The 20,761-nt window shown below is 45.6% G+C and overlaps 1 protein-coding gene across 1 annotated transcript in view; it reads left to right on the top strand.

Annotated features, from left to right (window-relative positions):
- RASSF3 (Ras association domain family member 3) overlaps positions 1-20,761 on the top strand; it is an 89,168-nt gene that overhangs the window by 58,751 nt on the left and 9,656 nt on the right. Inside the window, exon 2 of the mRNA XM_010386916.2 lies at positions 17,761-17,868. Within this exon, the coding sequence (XP_010385218.1) occupies positions 17,761-17,868 (108 nt within the window). The remainder of the gene's footprint in view (positions 1-17,760; positions 17,869-20,761) is intronic.

Raw genomic sequence — 20,761 nt, 5'->3', positions numbered from 1 at the left:
CTTCCATTAGGTGACTTCTTATTCTGGTGTAACTTTGTTATCTTTCTGGATAACACCTTTGATGGGTGTTAAAAGGTAAAGCTAAGAATGGCTTTACTTTCTAACAGAATACTTTACAAAGCGGTTTCCAGCTTAGATACTTCCTCCTACAGGGAACCTTCCCAAGGTGTTCCTTGCAGTGCTCCCTTCTTTATCCCGCCACTGTCCGTGTCCCACCTGGGCTCTGAAGGGCAGAACCTGTGCTCTGTTCACTGTTGTATTCCAGTGCCTCACATAACTATTTGCACAGTATTTAGGTGCTGAACAAATATTTATTGAATGTCAAAATTGGTTCATTTACTAAGCAGAAAGAAAGGAAAATATTTTTTGTTGGTGGTGTCTGCAAAGAGATTTGTCATTTCACATGAAAATTGAAAAGTGGGTACAGAAAAGCAAGAAAGTGGGAGCAAAAGTAATTGAGATCCATGGTGGCTCAGGAGTGTTGACCGGTGCAGGGTGTGGTAGAAGCCGGTTACTGGGTAGGGGAGCCAGATACGGAGGCTCAGCTGGGCTCGGGGCAGGTCTTCAGGAAATGGAGGGGTGTGGAGAAGGTTACCAGCCGTTACCAGAGTTTTTCTCTGCATTGGGAATTTCTAAGGTGTGTTTTTGTTTTTAAAATAATATCTGTACTTTCAAAAATATGGTTTCTCTGCTGCAAGGGAAACACATTTATTTTGTGAAAGTAAGTGTACCTAGTTAACAGTTTCCATTTATTAATTTCTGGAATTGTGTTTTGGTTACTTGGAATGTGTGTGTGTGTGTATTTTCTTTTCTTTCTTTCTTTTTTTTTTTTTTTTTGAGACAGTCTCGCTCTGTCGCCAGGCTGGAGTGCAGTGGTGCCATCTTGGCTCACTGCAGCCTCCTCCCCCCGGGTTCAAGCGATTCTCCCGCCTCAGCCTCCCAAAGTACTAGGATTACAGGTGTGAGCCACTGCGCCTGGCCTATTTTCTTTCTATTACAAGTCCCTTGCGGGAAGGAGGGTCGTCACTCCTATTCTAAATGAATAGAAGTTCTGTCTTAGAAATTTTCCCATTTTACAGGTATTCAAAGAGGACCAGATTTCATCTTCGTTCCCTGCCTGTGTCCTGGAATCAGTTAAGAAGAAAGACAGGAGTAAGGTGGTCTTCAATTCAGCCAGTCTTCAATTGTTGGAGACCAAAATTTACCTTTATGCTGATCAGGGTTAGAGCTGCTATGCAGAACATGGCTTATCTCTGTGGGCAAGTGGCCTTCCTGAGGCTCATCTCCAGAGCTGTGCAGCATAATGTTGCCCTCAAGAGAGGACAGAGGGTGGGACTGGCTATGCATGCATGCTCACTCCCTCCTTCCAGATTCACTGAGCCTGTTTTCCTTCCGTATTAAGAGGTAAGAAAGTGACACCTAGAAAGATGTACTTTCCCAAGGTCACACAGATAGCTGGCAACAGGTTTTTCTCCTGGGCTCTAGAGGCCTTTGGTCTGAGTACAAAGGGCATGGTTATGGGCTTGGCCAGGACTTGTGTTCACCACATTCTGCTTCTGTGCTCTTAGCTTTGGTTTCTGCATCTATACCATGGGGTTAAAATTTCTACCCTCGGGATTCCTGGGAGGGTTACATAAGGTATAACTGTTGAATGACCGGAACCAGTGCTTGGCACTCAGAATCAGCAATGTAAATATCACTCAGCCAGCCTGGGGCACTTTCCTCTATCAAACCTTACCACCCCCCCCCCCCGCTTTTTTTTTTAACTGAGGCAGGGTCTTACTGTCTTGCCCAGGCTGGGGTGGAGTGTGGCACAATCTCCATTCACGGTAGCCTCCACTTCACAGGCTCAATCGATTCTCCCGCCTCAGCCTCCAAGTAGCTGGGACTATAGGCACGTGCCATCACACCCGGCTAGGTTTTGTATTTTTCATAGAGACAGGTTTTCACCATGTTACCTAGGCTGGTCTCAAACTCCTGAGCTCAAAGCCATCTGCCTGCCTTGGGCTTCGAAAATGCTGGATTACAGGTGTGAGCCGCCATGTCCAGGCTTGTTCTTTCTTTTTAATCACCCTGCGTTGGCACCTCAGAAAACATGGTGATTGGAGTTTAGCTCTCAGCAGGGTGGGACTTGGATGTTGACTGTTTAACTTTGATTTTTTAGGAGGAAAAAAATTTGTTCCTAAGGAAGTCAAGTTCTAAATGGAAAGACTTTTATATATTACACACACCCTAGAAAAAGTTGGGTTACACTTGGGATTGATTTTGAAGTAGAGCATTGAACTATGTGTCCTGTTTAACCTTGAGGAGCAAATGGCCTTCCATTCTAAACATTCTCCTTTCTTCTCTGGGACATTCTTTAGGTGCTTAAGTGTTCTGTTTTGTTATGCGTGTTAGAGGACTCTATATGAACAAGTTCCTAGAGGAAGAAATTGGTGACTTAGATGAAAGAGTGAAAAAGGTGAAACCTTCACATTATTGTGTAAGGGATTGGCCCAGAATGTGTGAAATTTGATGTAGTCCTTGTCTTCGTTTTTTCCTTAGATGTTCTGGATGAAACAGTTCCCCCTGCCACACGTGGAGATAAGGATGTGGCTCTAGGCAGGGCATATCCTGTGTTTAAGACTCTGTTGACTCTTCTCTTAACGGTGTCTGCCACTGGTTTCCTGCCTAGGTCTTTAGTTTTGAGTGAAGTACAGCTGTGAAGTCCTAGACTTGTAATGCTAACACGTTCATTATGTTAAATTCAGTTTCTCTTTTTCTTTTCTCTGCTTCACATCAGCCTTTAGCAGGTTTCCAGTCCAGCTTTGGTAGCTGGACTGCCGCTCTCCTTGACCCGTCTCTTTGTAAGCAGCAGACCACGGCCAGGGTTGGGAGGCGGCTGGGCCACTGACCCCAGTGCTGAGGAAAGGTGGAGCTGGAGGCCCCTTCCTCCTGGCCTCCGGCTTCCTGTGCACACCACCAAGGAGGAAAAGGAGCTGGAGCACGTGTGAACCCTCAGGTTATACAAGCAACACTTCTGTGCAACAAAGAAAATGTAAATTGCTGTAAATTACCAAAAAAAAAAAAAAAAAAAAAAAAAAAAAAAAAATTGCTGGCAATCTGCTTTCCAGAGCAGATGGAGGGTAGCTTTTATTTATACATTGGTCAGCTTGTTTTTGTTTTTAATGGATAGAGAAGCTTTTTTATTTCACAGATTACAACTGCATATCTTTTACCTGAGGGAGCTCAGGTTCGCTCTATCTAGCAGCTTCCACATGTCATCTCTGTATGTGCAGTTGGTGTCTGCATTAAGGAGGCCAGACAGCCTTGTGGTGTTGGTGCCTCTGTTCTGTGTCTAAAGCTATTTATTTGGGGGTGACCGCCCCATGAGCGGCACATCAAAGTGGTGTTCAGTTATGCTGGCCAAGGGCTGAATTGCATTGTTTTTATTTTTATTTCCAAGGTTATTTTATTTTTTACACATGAAAGCCTTTTCCCCTCCTAGATTTTACTTTTTTTCCTGATTAACAAAGATGTACAGTCTGAGGAGAAGTTTTTGAAAATTTTGTAAAGATGTTGAAATTTGGCCGGGCGCGGTGGCTCAAGCCTGTAATCCCAGCACTTTGGGAGGCCGAGACGGGCGGATCACGAGGTCAGGAGATCGAGACCATCCTGGCTAACACGGTGAAACCCCGTCTCTACTAAAAATACAAAAACTAGCCGGGCGAAGTGGCGGGCGCCTGTAGTCCCAGCTACTCGGGAGGCTGAGGCAGGAGAATGGCGTAAACCCGGGAGGCGGAGCTTGCAGTGAGCTGAGATCCGGACACTGCACTCCAGCCTGGGCGACAGAGCGAGACTCCGTCTCAAAAAAAAAAAAAAAAAAAAAGATGTTGAAATTTTTGTATGGAAAGAGAAACAAAGTGAGGGCCCATTCTAAATCTCACCAATCAGGCAGAAACTATTTCTCAATACTGGATGCGGTTTCTCTGTCTCTCTTTTCATTAAAGAGAGGGGGGTCTTTTCATTAAAAAACTCTTCTGTAGGCTTCACGTTAACAGCACTTGTATGGTCCTTAGGAGATGAAGGTGTTTTGTCATTTCTGGAGTGCTGCACATGTAGTTTTCTTTTTAAATTGTCAGTGGCCCTGGCCCAATTACCGATCCCCTACTAAGTTGCCAGTTGTGCTAGTACCCCGCCCTCCAAAATCCATATTGACCTTCTGTATCAAAATGGCTAAGTCGTCAGAAACCAGCAGTGGGCAAGCGTTAGGGTCTCAGCATGCTTTGCGTGTCTTTTCCACAGGGCTTTCCTCCTTTCTTTCACTTGCGTGCCTTCGTTGGCTTTGAATCAGACAGACCTGGGTAGGAACCTCACCTAGCCCCTCCATTAACTTTGTGTCCTCAGGCAAAATAAATCTCCCTAAGCCTCTATTTCCTATTCGCAAAATAGGGATGATAGTATTACCCAATTCCAGGGTTATTGTAAGAATTCAGAGGCAAGTTGTGAAGGGTGTGGCATGGTGTCTGGAATGGGTGATGATACAATTCCCTAAGGGGAGCTGCTGCCACCTCTGTGCTGGGGATTCTGCCTCTGCCCCATCCCAAGAATTTGGGTTGGCTAATCCTGCCCTGTCTGGTTTTGGATGAGGGACCAGGAAAGAAAGGGAGGCAGGATAGGGGAGGTGTCGCTGAGAAAAACCTTTTTCCCTCTTCAAGTATTTGTTTCAGGCAGCACCTGAACCCTCAAAGACTGATAGGGGCTGGTCCTGGGTCACCCCAGCAGGGTTCAGTGAAGTGGGCCAGGGACACCAGACCCTCGGCTTTCTCCCTGCAGGGGGATCTGCCTCCTGGCCTCACCTCTTGTGGTCTTCTGTGCATGTTCACTCCTTACTCACTCTGAGCCTTCTGACTCTGACCAACCTGTGTTCCTGGCATTCTTTTGATCATGTAAGTGTTTCACACCCTATCTGCAACCAAGCAGGAGGACGGAGAGGATTTCTGCAGCGAAGAGTACCTCTGGAAATTGCTTTTGTGAAGTTCTTTGAGGTGTTAATCACCTAACTTTTATTTTAATTGCTCTGACTTATCATTTAATAACTCCAGAGGACTTTTTACTTCCTTGGCAAGAGGAGGAAGGTGATGCCTCAGATAAAACCAAAACTTAGAGCTGCGCTTCTGAAGGAAATTGCTGCTCAGATAGAGCTGGTCTCCATGGGCCCATGCTGTGCCTCTACCAGTGTCCTGAATTGATGGCAGCAGAGGGGTATCTTTCTTCGTTCTTCATCATGTATTGCTTGAGGCAGAACAAATACTTGTATACTTGGGATTTCAGCCATGCCTTTTAAGGACTGTGAACAGACTTATCAAAGAGCCATCTTGAGAGGCCTGTAGGGCGGAAGGAGAATACAGGACAAGAAAGTGGATGGAATTAATGGGAACAAGAGTGATATAAAACAGTTTAACCCCCTATGGCCCTCTTCAGACTTTTACATTTGTCTATTTTTATTTATTTAAAAATTTTTAACTTTTGTGGGTACATAGGTGTATATATTTATGGGGTACATAAGATTTTTTGATACAGGTATATAATGTGTAATAATCATATCAGAGTAAATGGGGTATTCATCACCTCAAGCATTCATCATTTGTATTACAAACAATCCATATATATTCTTTTAGTTATTTTATTTTATTATTTTATTTATTTATTTATTTATTTTGAGACGGAGTCTCACTCTGTCGCCCGGGCTGAAGTGCGGTGGCACGATCTCAGCTCACTGCAACCCCCACCTCCTGGGTTCAAGTGATCCTGCTGCCTCAGCCTCCTGTGTAGCTGGGATTACAGGCCTGTGCTAACTTGCCCAGCTAATTATTGTATTTTTAGTAGAGATGGGGTTTCACCATGTTGGCCAGGCTGGTCTTTGAACTCCTGATCTCAGATGATCCACCCACCTCGGCCTCCCAAAGTGCTGGGATTACAGGCGTGAGCTATCACACCCGGCCTATTATTTATTTTTGAAAGATAGGATCTTGCTCTGTTGCCCAGGCTGAGTCATGCTCACTGTATCCTCTACCTTCTGGGCTCAGGCAGTCCTCCCACCTCAGCTTCCCAAGTAGCTGGAACCACAGGTGCACAACCACCACTCCTGGCTAGTATTTTTATTTTTTGTTCAGATGGTGGGGAGGCTCTTGCTATGTTGCCCAGGCTGATCTCGAACTCCTGGGCTCAGGCAATCCTCCTGCCTCCGCCTTCCAAAGTGCTAGGATTACAGGTATGAGCCACTGTGGCTAGCCTGGTCTACAGAAATGTCTAATTTTCTTCAGACTTTCTTCTCCCTTCAAATTAGGTTCATCTGGCGGAGTGGCTACTCCATTTGTTTGCAAGCCTCTGCCCTTGATGTTCAGATTCCTGCTGCTGGTGGAGCCGGCTGAGTTTCCCAGATGGGCTCCACCTGCCTCCTCGGTTACTGCAGCATTCATTGCTTCATGCTTCCTGTCTGGCTCGCCTCCAAATGAGTCTGTTCATTTCCTTTCTCTGGAAACTGTCCTTATCACTGAGGTTCGAAAGTTCCATAAAGGATATGGCAGTTTTGAGACTTGACCTCCAAACTTTGACCTTAATAAAAACTGGTTTTTTAAACCCAGTTAACCTGAATGAGGGGACTATGGCTTTTAATTGCTGTTAGCTGAAGGAGATGTATGGCTGCTGGGTGACACCTTGAACAGTGAGGTGTTATATATAATCTTGAATTTAGGGTGGTGCTTGTGTCACCACTCGGAATTACCTTGTCAGTCTCACTTCCCTCCTGGCTTCTTGGCAATCCTCTTCTATTAATGTTTTCAGTTAATTTTCTTTTTTTTTTTTTTTTTTTTTTTGAGGCGGAGTCTCGCTCTGTCGCCCAGGCTGGAGTGCAGTGGCCGGATCTCAGCTCACTGCAAGCTCCGCCTCCCGGGTTCACGCCATTCTCCTGCCTCAGCCTCCCAAGTAGCTGGGACTACAGGCGCTCGCCACCTCGCCCGGCTAGTTTTTGTATTTTTAGTAGAGACGGGGTTTCACCGTGTTAGCCAGGATGGTCTCGATCTCCTGACCTCGTGATCCGCCCGTCTCGGCCTCCCAAAGTGCTGGGATTACAGGCTTGAGCCACCGCGCCCGGCCAATTTTCTTACTATCCGGTGAACTTACTTTGTATTTATTGTTTGGGATAGTGTTGTAGATGGTATTAATATTTGAAAACTTACTGTTGAAAAGGACTGTAGTCCAGTGGCTTCTTTTAATAACCAGGGAAAACTGAGTCCATGACGACACGCCTGCCTTTGAAAACCTAAGAATCCACTGCTTTTTCCATTGAGATGGAGCCCACAGAGATCTCAGAGAGGACGGCTGCAGCAAGAGTGCTGACTCCCGTGCAGCCACATTCCTTTTCTAATTGTCAAAGCTGATTAGTGGATTTGGATGTGCGTGGCTCAGAGGCCTCTAATCTTTCATTTCTTACATAGCTCACCTAGAATTTGAAGAAAATTAAACCAGTTGTGAAATATATCACCTTTCAGAAATGAATAGCATCTTAATTGATTCTCTTTGAAAACACGTCAAATTGGGATTTCTGAGTGTAATCTGGTATGCCTTGAGGTTGGGACCTCATGCTGGGGCACTCAGAGGAGACTGGTCCACCTCCAAGTTTGTTTTCTGGCTCCAAACAAATGAGTGGCTGTTTGACTGTTGGCACACTACCCGGTTTTAAAAGTACAACCATATAGGGTATGGAGGGCTGGTAACCAGGGGGTTTAAAAAGTGAGGTCATGGAAGGCCCAGATGAAGCTCTTTTAATGTGTATCACAACTGCAATTAATCTTATTAACATGCTGGGCCTGTTCCTGCTTTTGCTGCCCCGAGTGTGCGAGAGTATTTAGGGGGCACGCTTTGAAGGATTCTTGTTCTTTGATGATGCACATGGATAACAGAAGTACATCAAACTTTGTATCTGGCATTATAAAGGCCTTTTGTATGCCTCTGTAGATTCATTCAGTTTTGAGAAGAGAGCAAAAAGCTTCATGCCAGTTGATAAGATGTACGAAAGAGAGTGGCTTGCAAATGCAGTCTTGCAACAGTGAGCTCTATGACCAGATCAGAATCGGCTGAACAGGAATGGAGCCCTCTTCTTTTTTTTTTTGAGAGTTTTGAGAGTTTCGCTCTGTCGCCCGGGCTGGAGTGCAGTGGCCGGTTCTCAGCTCACTGCAAGCTCCGCCTCCCGGGTTTACGCCATTCTCCTGCCTCAGCCTCTGAGTAGCTGGGACTACAGGCGCCCGCCACCTCGCCCGTCTAGTTTTTTGTAGTTTTTAGTAGAGACGGGGTTTCACCGTGTTAGCCAGGATGGTCTCGATCTCCTGATCTCGTGATCCGCCCGTCTCGGCCTCCCAAAGTGCTGGGATTACAGGCTTGAGCCACCGCGCCCGGCCGAAGCCCTCTTCTATATCCAGCACTGAGGTAGTTCCAGCACAGTATTCTGGGAGTGAAAGATGAAAAAAAAAAAACAAAAAAAAACAGCCAGGCACAGTGGCTTATGCCTGTAATCCCAAAACTTTGGGAAACCGAGGTAGGAGGATTGCTTGAGCCTGGGAGGCGGAGGTTGCAGTGAGCTGATGTGGCCCCACCGCACCTCAGCCTGGGCGACAGAGTGAGACCCTGTCTCAAACAAACGAAAGTGTAAAAGCATTGTTGTGTATTTGGGAAGCAAAAGTATGCACAGGAAGCAACAAGGCGTAAAAGGTGTTGTGGATCCTAAACCTGAACTGATGAGGCTAGCATGGGGGTTCTGAGGACAGGGAGGTAACTGAGGGCTGTTGTGGTTAGGATGGCTTCCTGGGTGGGGTGGGCCATGAACGCAGAGGATCACCAGGTGAGGAGCAGGGTGGGGTGCAAGTGGTGCTCTTAGCTTGCACTGACTGGTAGGGCAGGACATAGTGAGAAGTAAAGTTGGAGTATAGCAGCAGCGGATGGTATGCTTTGGTTTTCTGTGTGCACTCTTGCTCTCTTGTTTTTCTTCCATACAAGTGTATTTAAGGAAGGCTAGTATAGTACTTCAGCCTTATAAGGTTGCTGCTTCATTTTATTTTTGTAGACCATGTGTTAGAAGTTTCCTAAAATACCCACCTAGACTTCCCCCTGCTTCTTGCTTAACAAGTAACCTTAAGGACCAAGAAAGAGGTTGTTTAAAATTTCAAGTTCAACAGATGGGTATTGTGTGTGCTGATAATCCTCTAATGAATAGAATCTGCTCACTTCAATGAATAATAAGAAAAAAGAAATATTTGTTCCTTTATAATGTACTCATTTGCTCATAGTTAAGGAATGTCACATTCATAACATTAAAAGTTTCTTAAGGTTTTCTTGCTGTGTCCTTTAACTGGTTTATTTTTTAATTTTTTAAATTTTAAATAGAGATGGGGGTTTTGCAATGTTGCCCAGGTTGGTCTCAAACTCCTGGGCTCAAGCGATCCTCCCATCTCGGCCTCCCAAAGTGCTAGGATTACAGGCATGAGCCACGGTGCCTGGCCTGGTTTCTTAACTGCAGGATTTCTTAGAGCCTTGAACATTCTAAGGAACACTGGGAATCTCTAAGAGGAGTGAAGGAGGAGGAAGAACAGGAGGGCCTTTTCTGTCCACAGCACATTTTGGAGGATTGGTGTTCCATGGAACACTCTTTGGGGAGCATGGCCCCTGGTGTTCTGCAATGTTGTGTGCATTGCCCTTGTTCATTCCAGTTGCCGTCTGTTTTTTCACTTACTTTTCCTGCCCTGAGATGACAGTGATGCATCTATTGCTACAAGGAGGATTGGGGGATGGGGAGAGGCTGTTAAGTCCCTCTCTAACCTTTTCCTTGCTGTTGGAAACATGAACAAAGTGAACATCTTACGTGGCTGCACTAAAAAAGTTGCCTGCTTACAAACAATTCAGGCAAGATGAACTCCTGAATCCTCACATAAGTGAAAATAGAGCCCCACCCTGTATCCTGCCATTAAAAAAAAAAAAATCCTGTCATCTGGCAGGGGGAAAAAAATCCCAGCCCTAGAGTGGCCAGGATGATTCAGCATGCCAGGGCCATACACCAAGATAAGCATTGAGTCTCTAGATGTGGCACCATGGCAGATTATCAACACTGGTGCTGTGAGAACACTGCAGCAAGCAGCACACTGTACTTTTAAGGACAAGAACAGCAGCACCAAACACCCCAGAAACGACTGTTCTGATTCTTTCCTTCAGGGGTAGAAATTTTTTTTTTTTTTTTTTTGAGGTGGAGTTTCACTCTTGTTGCCCAGGCTGGAGTGCAGTGGCTCAACCTCCGCCTCCAGGGTTCAAGTGATTCTCCTGCCTCAGCCTCCCGAGTAGCTGGGACTACAGGCGCACACTACCACACCCAGCTAATTTTTCTATTTTTAGTAGAGACGAGGTCTCCCCGTGTTGCCCAGGCTGGTATTGAACTCCTGGGCTCTAAGGATCCACCTGCCTGGACCTCCCAAAGTGCTGGGATTACAGGAATGAGCCACTGTGCCTGGTCTGTAGTATTGCTCTAGAACATCCTGTTTTACACTGTTTTATTGTGGATCTTCTCCTTCCTTGTTCTTCATTTACATCTCTGTCTATTATAGTCTGTATTTGCAGTGTTTACTACAGTAATTCGATGAAGCTTGAAATTCAGTTTTCATTTCCAGGGCTCAGAAGCCACATGTTGCTCATGGCTGCTCTGATGGACAGCACAGTTACAGGACATTTCCTCCACTGCAGAAAACACTGCTGAATAGCCCTGATTATATCAACAATGCTGATCATTATTTGAGAAAACTTTCTGGGCTCCCTCAACACCTGTGCTTACTTTATTATTTTAAAACAATTTTTTGTGGGTGCATACCACCATGCCCAACTATTTCTTTGTTTGTTTTTTTTAGAGACAGGGTGTGCTATGTTGCCCAGGCTGGCCTTGAACTCCTGGGCTCAGGTGACCCTCCCGCCTCAGTTTCCCAAAGTGCTGGGATTACAGGCGTGAGACACCATGCTTGATGACTCTGCCTACTTTAATATCTTAGAGGTTTTGGTGCTGAAAGTAAAGAACATTGGACAGACATCAAATGTAAATGCAAAACTGTCCCAGGTGGCTCTTCTCATACATTTCACTAGGGTTGAGCAAGACATGTTCCCCACCTGGAAGACCCTCCTAGGGCTTTGTAGCTCTGTGTGACAATTATCTTTGTATTCATCACATGGCCTCCACTTTGTATACCTAAAAGACTCCTGAGAACAGTATTTTTCCCTATTAATCATACTTTAAAATCTAGTTTAGGAGCACCTAACTTCACATGCTGAAATTTTCTTTTGAAATTTCCTTTTGAAACCCCCACAGTGCTTGCTCTGTAGCTCCTGGAAATCACTTGTTTACTTCATACCATGCTTCGGTGCAAACCTGCTTTGGTTTGCTTTTAAGTCCCTCCAGGAATTCAATGGAAATGTCTCTCCCAGAGAATGTTTTTCTCTTTTGGTCTGGTCCATGGTACTTTATTTGATGTCCTTATTAGAAGACATCTAGAGGAGTCAAGACCTAGGTTCAGTTCAGTTTGAGCTAGCCTTGAATTCCATTTGCAACATGGGATGGGCCCACTGCTCCAATAAATGTGCTGTTTTCCGTGTGAAAGGTGCTTGATGTTTTGCTCTATGCGATTCCTAGGCTAGAACTTGTTCTATCTGTTATTACACTGGGTATCCCAGTCTGTTGATCATCAGCAGGTGACTGCCTATTGCCAAAACAGACGATGAGATGAAAAGTAGGAATTCATGATTTCGGAATCTAGCCTTACTTGGAGAAAGCACCTGTTGGTCTGGGAAGTTCACCCTTCTAGGCAGACCCAGGCTGGACCCCAAACCCAACCAGGTGTCAGAGCACCTGTGAGAGCTGTGGGACCTCCCAGTGGCAGGGTGATGGTACCACTTACTGAGTGTCATGCCGCTGGCATCAGGCACTGTGCATATATTGTCCCCCACTCAATCAGAGCATCTGTGCTATTAATGTTTGCTCTTTTTTGTTTGTTTTTGGTAAAAGGTCTTTATTTTTTTAAAGAGATCTGTAATACCAAAAAAAAAAAAAAAAAAAAAAAAAAAAAGATATAAAAACACCCAAAAACCTCTTGTGGGGCTGAGGTGGGGAGTGAGGTAAACTTTCCTAGGCTGTCAGGCAGGCAAAGGCAGAAAGGCGTCCACAGCTGTCTCTCACAGCTTTGAGTGCTTGGCATGGAGCTTGGCACCAATGGGTAATCAATCAATCGTTGTTGAATAATGGCTTGTATTATATCTTCATAACAGTTGTATAAAGTTATTCTTTTGCACATTTTACAGTAATGAGAAAACTGAGGCCCAGAGAGGTTAAGTAACTTGCCTGTGGTCACACAGCTAGAATGTGGCAGAGCTGTGTGATTTTAGACCTAAGTATGTCTAAATCATAGTCCACAGGCTGTCGCTAAGCTAAAATAGAGGAAATGATAGGGCCACATTCACCTTTTCACTCTCTTTTGAACAGTCACTATTTTTTTGAGGGGGGAGCGGGGACAGAGTCTTGCTATGTTGTCCAGGCTGGAGTGCAATGGCACAGTCTCAGTTAACTGCAACATCTGCCTCCCAGGTTCAAGTGATTCTCCTGCTGCAGCCTGCTGAGTAGCTAGGATTACAGGTGTGCCACCACACCCAGCTAATTTTTGTATTTTTGTAGATGGGGTTTCACCATGTTGGCCAGGCTGGTCTTGAACTCCTGACATCATGATCCACCCACCTTGGCCTCCCAAAATGTTGGGATTACAGGCGTGAGTCACTGAGCCCGGCCCGAATAGTCACTCTTAATTGCACTATGTTTATTGGGCATTTTGTTATGTTTTTAATTTTGATATAATTTCACAGTTATAGAAAAATTAACCAAAAGAGTATAAACAATTTTCATACCCTTTACCCAGATTTGTTGGGGCATATTCTTCGAAAGTCTGAGTTGTGAGCCTGCGGGATTGGGCCGCATTTCTTGAGTAGAGCCTGGGCCATGCTATGCGAGAACTCCTGGGTGCCTGTGAGGTGGGGTGTGTCCCATCTGAGAAAGTTTGCTGCTGAAAAACAGTGACGTAACCCCACCCAGGAACTGAAGCGAGCCTAAGATCAGCTCTCCGGGGTTTGCTGGCTGGAAACAATGAGGGAAGAAGAGTCTAGGATTTACGAAATATTTTTTTGTGGAAGAACTCTTCCTCTGAGAAACTGCTGGAGGGTTTGGGGAATACAAAACAAAACTGACTTATGAAAAGATGACTTGTAACTCAGCAAGCAGACACTCTCAGGCATGGCATGATGCCCTCACTGCCTGCCAAGAACAATAACTGACACATTATCCACAGACGACTGAGCCCCATGCCGTTTCCTCTCCTGAAAGGCCAGGGTTGACACGTGGTGTTGTATCTATCCCACGTCCGCTGCACCGTTTTCTTTTAACCCTTCCTTCTTGCTCCCACCCCTTTACCTGTGAGAGCTTCTGTGCCCCTCCTGGGTTTCATTTTCTTCTCTTCGTTTTTCCTGGGCATACAGCTGCATTCCTAGAGATTGTGGTTCTGATTCATAATCAGTGTGTACGGAGGAAGGGGGAGGATTCTACTCTGTGAGCGGACAGGAGCGTCTGTTTTAAAGGGGTAAACAATTGGGAAGTTTGTAGAGTTAAGGGTCTTCCTCTGATGCTAAATGAAACCACCGTCCTCTGTTCCAAGGCCTGAGCTTATGGCTTCTTTGCTACCAGACCCAGAGAAACAGTGTTTGGTGGCCACTTTGGAAGCAGTTTGTCCTTTGACCTTCCCCCCTCCACTTGTGCAGACACCAAGCCCTGTGAGGAGGGGCGTGGTGTCTGCTGCTGAGCCTGACTGCCCCACACTTAGGCAGGTGCCTGGCACATGGCAGAAGCTCAGCAAATATTTGCCGAATGATGAGGCTTGGGTGTATGATTGCTACGTTTTTGGCTTTAAAAGTACAGCATCAGGGCCCTTTGGGTTTTACCTACGTTTCTGGGATATACTTTCCTATCCAGTTGATCCTTTTTTTTTTTTTTTTTTTTTTTTTTTAGATGGAGTCTAGCTCTGTCTCCCAGGCTGGAGTGCAATGGCGTGATCTCTGCTTACTGCAACATCTGCCTCCCGGGTTCAAGCGATTCTTTTACCTCAGCCTCCCAAGTAGCTGGGACTACAGGTGCTTGGCACCACGCCTGGCTAATTTTTGTATTTTTAGTAGAGACAGGGTTTTACCACATTGGCCAGGCTGGTCTCCAACCCCTGACCTCAGGTTATCCGTCCACCTCGGCCTCCCAAAGTGCTGGGATTACAGGTGTGAGCCACCACACCCAGCCAGTTTCCTTAGTTTTTAATCTCTGAGAAGGAAATATGATTGTTACATAAGGATGTCTCGGTTATCTATGTGTGGATGATCCAGGGAAAATATCTCTTTTCAGACTGGCTTACTCTTTGGATTTTCCTCAAGCTTCTGGGTCTGCCTGTGCGAAGGGGCCTAAGACTGGGTGTTAAGTCCCATAGCATCAGCAAAACCTGTAATTTAGGGTTAACCAGCTTTACTTAACCCTGTTCTTTGCTCTTAATCACTCCCATTACCCCTTTTCCTTCTCCTCCTTCTTAGAATTCTCATGTGAGTGGTGGTAAGCCCCTAGGACGTATGTATGCTGCTGTGTATGTATGTGCTTTGCCATTTCCTGTGTTTTTAATGGTGAGCCTTTGGCGATTCCTCACATGGAACTCTTTTGCCCTTGGTCATACCTGTGAAAGCAGCACCAGATCTTTTCAATCGGATTATTCTAGGCCTGGTCACACCTGTGAAGGCGCCTCTACATCTTTGCAATCAGATCAGCATAGGCCAGGAAGCACCTTAGAGGAGGTGATTGACTCTAGTTCCTTGTTTGGTAGAAAATGAGGGAACGGGCTCAGAGAAGTGAAGCCCAAGGCACAGAGTTAGCTGGTGACAGACTCAGGACCGGAGCCCAAGTCTTGCAGGTGTGGTGCACTTTCTGCAACACCCCTTTGCCCTGCCAACTTCCCATCCCACATCCATGAGATTTTAAGTCCTTTATTATACACTTTTTAGTATATGCTTTGAAGAGTCTTTGGACAGTTAAAACAATGTACAATCCAAGACTACTTCATTTTCTTCTTCAGCTATGACTGGTGCCCAGCTAATTGTGGATTGGTAAGAACAAGACAGAGATGTGATACATGTTTAAAACTTCCTTGGGGCTCAGTGCAGTGGCTCATACCTGTAATCCCAGCACTTTAGGAGACTGAGGTAGGAGGATTGCTTGAACCCAGGAGTTCAAGAGCAGCCTGGGCAACATAGCCAGACCTCATCTGTACAAAAAATTAGCTAGGTGCAGTAGTGCTTGACTGTAGTCCCAGCTATTCAGGAGACTGAGGTGGGAGGATCGCTTGAACTCAGGAGGTCAAGACTGCAGTGAGCTGTGATTATGCCCCTGCACACCAGCCTGGGTGATAAAGTGAGACCTGTCTCAAACAAAACAAAACACTTTCTTGGAAGTAGTCACTGGCGCTTTTGAAAGCTTATTTTAATCCACAGCTTTCCCCCCACCAAACACTAATACCAAAAATAAGATTACTTTGGGGTTTTACATTGGCAAATAGGATGCTCCCAAGGGACTTGGAAGCGTACCCCTGAAGCTACGGAGCAAACACATTATCTTGTGCTGGTATTTATCCAGTATTACCCAGTATACTGACCCATTAGACTTCACCAGGTTGGTGCTGACATTGAAAAGTCACCGAGATAATTTGTAGTCAGCACACTCCTCTTAGGGTCTAAAGTCAAAGATCTTGAGGTTTGAATGGATCAAGAGCCTTTTCTTACTCAACGTGGTATTGATGCAAGTTCTGTAGTAGCCCCTCCTGGTGTATTTACGACACTAGCTTCCAGTGGGCAGATGGAAACCAGTGCCTGCCTGGAGACTATCCAGCTGTGAGAATGGTGTGATGTGTCTGGCAGAAAGAGGCGTGTTTACAAAGGCTTTATTTTGCAGGCGTAAATCATTGGATTTTAACTGTTCTTCCTCTCCTTGTGTTGAATCTGATTATGCAGGCTTTCTGTAAGTTTTTAAATGTTTACCCACACTAGACCCTTGGGGACCGATTGGATTTAGTGGGAACACCCTAGAAGACCTGGAGTAAAGTGGAACTTGGTCTCTCAACTAGTTGGGTTGTCCTTGGACAAACTGCTTGGCCTCTGTAAATCTTCTGTCCTTATCTGTAGCATAGGGGTGCTAATTAGCATTAGCTCATTGTTGGGAGGATGAAATGAGAACACCCCTGTGGAAGCACTTAGAGCTTCCAGTAAAGTTTGGAGTTAGGGAGGGTTAGCAGGCTTTCATTTGCTTCCACTGAACAGTTACATTTTTTTTCAGCAGTTTAATTTGCTGAAACTGGCGTAATAATGCCTCCTTGATTAGGTTGTTGGGAGAAGTAAAGGCAATACAAGTTAGGTGCCTGGTATGCTTCGTCAGGGTGACAAAACGCTGTAATTTGGTCATTTGTGATCACGTCTGCTGCTGCATAATGTCATGCACTGGTGGGACTCTTTAGACAGCTAATTATTGATAAATTCTTCACAGTGAGGAGGATTTAACCGATGTTTCTCCCTCTAGAGTGTAGGGAGTTAGAGAAGTGGGTGAGACTGGAAGGGTGGGAAGGAGAAGTCTGGCTACTTGTATCTTGGCCTGGGGATTTGTTTGGAAGATGAATTACCCTCTGGTAGTTGTGTACAGTTTACAGGTCAGGGGTACTTCTAGCTGCTGACAAGTTAGTTTTTTAAAAAAATATATCCCCTAGGAAGACTGTAGTCTGAAAGAATGAGAACCGTAATTGGTGGATGAGCCTGGAGAGTTTGAAAGTAAGAGAGAAAGGGAAGCATCGAGGGAGTTGGGGCGGGGCCGGGCGGGGGGCGGGGGGAGAGGGAGAGAGAGAGTGTGTGTGTGTGTGTGTGTTTCAAGGTAATGTGCGAGAACAACACGGTTCTTGTGTGGGTTGTAATTTTTTTTTTTTTTTTTGAGACAGTCGCACTCTGTCACCCAGGCTAGAGCACAGTGGCACAATTATGGCTCACTACAGCCTCGACCTCTGGGCTGAGGTGATCCTCCCACCTCAGCCTCCTACGTAGGTGGGACTACAGGTGCGCACCACTGCACCCAGCTAATTTTTATATTTTTTGTAGAGATAGTTTCCTCATGTTGCCCAGCCTGGTCACAATCTCCAGGGCTCAAGCTCTGCCCTCCTTGGCCTCTCAAAGTCCTGGGATTGCAGGCTTGTGCCACCGTGCCCAGCCCTTGTGTGGAATTTTTTAAAAATCCTGACTTATCCCCTTTTATTTTTGAGACAGAGGTTTGCTCTTGTTGCTCAGGCTGAAGTGCAATGGCATGATCTCAGCTCACTGCAGCCTCTGCCTCTCAATCAAAGTGATTCTCCTGCCTCAGCCTCCTGAGTAGCTGGGTTTACAGGCATGCGCCACCATGCCCAGCTAATTTCATATTTTTAGTAGAGACAGGGTTTCTCCATTTTGGTCAGGGTGGTCTCAGACTCCCAACCTCAGGTAATCCGCCCACTTCAGCATCCCAAAGTGCTGAGATTACAGGCGTGAGCCACCGCACCCAGCCTATCCGCAGTTTTTTCTATGATTGCTCACATGTGACATGGCTTGTTTTTCTTCTAGGATGTTGAGAAAGAGAAGGAAACCCACAGTTACCTCAGCAAAGAGGAGATCAAAGAGAAAGTTCATAAATACAACTTAGCAGTCACAGACAAGTTGAAGATGACCTTGGTAAGTACCCACAATACTATTTGGGTTGACACCTGTCAAAAAACAAATATGAATTGTTGGTACTACAATCTATAGTTCTAAATATCTGAATAACATTTGTAGAAAGGGTAGTAGTCACGGTATACAGAACAGGAAAATGCAATATTTCTGTGACTTTCAATTTAAATCTGTATTGTGAAGTAACTTTGTCTCAAAAATCGGTTGCTGGGTTAACCTTAAAAAAGGGAAACACTTACAATTTTATTTTAAAAGATTTTGTGACCCACCCCTCCTTTCTCAAAGGATTTTTAGCAACATTGCCTAACATACAGAAATAGTGACTCAGATTCTAAGAAGACCTCAGGTAAGGTTTTTTTTTTTTTTGAAACAAGATTTTGCTCTGTCACCCGAGCTGGAGTGCAGTGGCACGATCATCGCTTACTGCAGCCTCGACCTCCGGGCTCAAATAATCCTCCCACCTCAGCCTCCCGAGTAGCTGGGACCACAGGCGCTTGCCACTAATTTTTGTAGTTTTTTGTAGAGACGGGGTTTTGCCATGTCACCTAGGCTCATCTTAAATTCCTTGGCTCAAGGGATCTGCCCACCTTGGCCTCCCAAAGTGCTGGGATTACAGGTATCAGAAGCCCGTAAGTTTTTGTCTTGTACAAAATAAGTATGGAAGTGTCAGGGAAAGGATTTTGAGCCCATGGATTGGAATATAGAGGTATATAATAGGACAGTTTTCTCTGCCGGTCGTTAGCGTAAGACGAGGTACTTAATACCCAGTGTCTTCCACGTCGCCATCGCAGGCTTCCACAGCATTGCACCACACTGTTTGAAGCATGCAGAATCGGTGTACAGGAAGGAGAAAGCTCAGGGCCTGGTGACAGGGAAACAAGAGCTGACAGTAGAGCTAGAGTATTCATGTTCCTTTAAACTTAGCTGGCATCTAGGTCTTGCCTACCTATTGGGTGGCCCGCCTTCTTCACGGCACTTGTCAGCCCTTGGTGCCAGTTTCCAGGGCACTTGGACCCCTGTCTTTCAGTCTGTTTACTGTGAACTGACAGAGTTTGGTAAAGGAGGGTGATTGGTTTAAAACAGGCCCTACCGAATCCGATGATTCTTGGGGAGGAGCTTTCAGATAGAAACCCTCGTGGTAAAGGACCCCTCCCTGGTAGAACTCCTCCGAAAAGAGGGGAGAGGAACAGAGAATCCCAAGGTAACTCTTCATCGTTCCAGCAGCAAGATTTCTTTTTCAAACACATTTTTTCATCAAAGGAGAATTCCACTTGCTTTTTTTTTTCTTTCCCCATAGAGTCTAAAACAGATACAAATTATCCATATCATTTTAAAGATAAAAATTTTAGGCCGGGCGCGGTGGCTCAAGCCTGTAATCCCAGCACTTTGGGAGGCCGAGACGGGCGGATCACGAGGTCAGGAGATCGAGACCATCCTGGCTAACACGGTGAAACCTCGTCTCTACTAAAAATACAAAAACTAGCCGGGCGAGGTGGCAGGCGCCTGTAGTCCCGGCTACTCGGGAGGCTGAGGCAGGAGAATGGCGTAAATTCGGGAGGCGGAGCTTGCAGTGAGCTGAGATCCGGCCACTGCACTCCAGCCCGAGCGACAGAGCGAGACTCCGCCTCAAAAATAAATAAATAAATAAATAAATAAATAAAAATAAAAATTTTAGGCTGGGCACTGTAGCTCACACCTGTAATCCCAGCATTTTGGGAGGCTGAGGCGGGTGGATCACTTGAAGTCAAGAGTTGGATGGTGGCTCACACCTGTAATCCCAGCACTTTGGGAGGCCGAGGCGGGTGGATCACGAGGTCAGGAGATGGAGACCATCCTGGCTAACACAGTGAAACCCGGTCTCTACTAAAAATACAAAATTAGCTGGGCGTGGTGGCAGGCGCCTGTAGTCCCAGCTACTCAGGAGGCTGAGGCAGGAGAATGGGGGTGAACCCGGGAGGCGGAGCTTGCAGTGAGCCGAGATTGCGCCACTGCACTCCAGCCTGAGCGACAGAGCAAGACTCCATCTCAAAAAAAAAAAAAAGTTCGAGACCAGCCTAGTCAACGTGGCAAAACCCCATCTCTACTAAAAACAGAAAAAGTAGCCAGGCGTAGTGGCGGGCGCCTGCAGCCCCCACTACTCAGGAGGATGACTTGAACTCAGGAAGTTGAGGCTGCAGTGAGCTGTGTTCGTGCCACTGCACTCTAGCCTGGGTGAGAGAGTGAGACCCTGTCTCAAAAACAGAAAAAACAAAAAAAACAATTTTCAATTGGGATTTCAATCATTTGGGATTGGAAATTGATCTTGCGGGAAGGAAGAAAAATAACACACCATAAAGGTAGTTTTAAATGTTCTACTTTAACTGTGGCATTTATATGTAACACTTGACAGTTTGTTTTAATAAAACATTACAGTAAATCTTTTCTAAATATACTGTTTTTGTTTGTTTGTTTTTGAGATGGAGTCTCACTCTGTCGCCCAGGCTGAAGTGTAATGGCATAATCTTGGCTCACCGCAACCTCCGCCTCTGGGTTCAAGAGATTCTCCTGCCTCAGCCTTTTGAGTAGCTGGGATTACAGGCGCCCGCCACCACACTCAGCTAATTTTTTGTGTGTGTTTTTAGTAGAGATAGGATTTCATCCTGTTGGCCACGCTGGTCTCAAACTCCTGACTTCCAGTGATCTGCTTGCCTCGGCCTCCCAGAGTGCTGGGATTATAGACATGAGCCACTGCGCCTGGCCCCAAATATACTGAATAGAAAAATAAAAATAAAAAGCGAAGACCAAACTGTTATTACTGTTTTTGTCAACTAAGAAATGGTAATTCTGCCATCAGCGAAGATAGTTGTTTTTAAGATCTGTACTGTGAAGTATAGTGGCTTGAATTTGGTTTTTTTTT

Source organism: Rhinopithecus roxellana, chromosome 10 (assembly GCF_007565055.1).
Source record: "Rhinopithecus roxellana isolate Shanxi Qingling chromosome 10, ASM756505v1, whole genome shotgun sequence".
NCBI classification, from domain to species: Eukaryota; Metazoa; Chordata; class Mammalia; order Primates; family Cercopithecidae; genus Rhinopithecus; species Rhinopithecus roxellana.
Note: the sequence above shows the minus strand (reverse complement) of the source record. Positions and strands in the feature narration are given on the sequence as shown.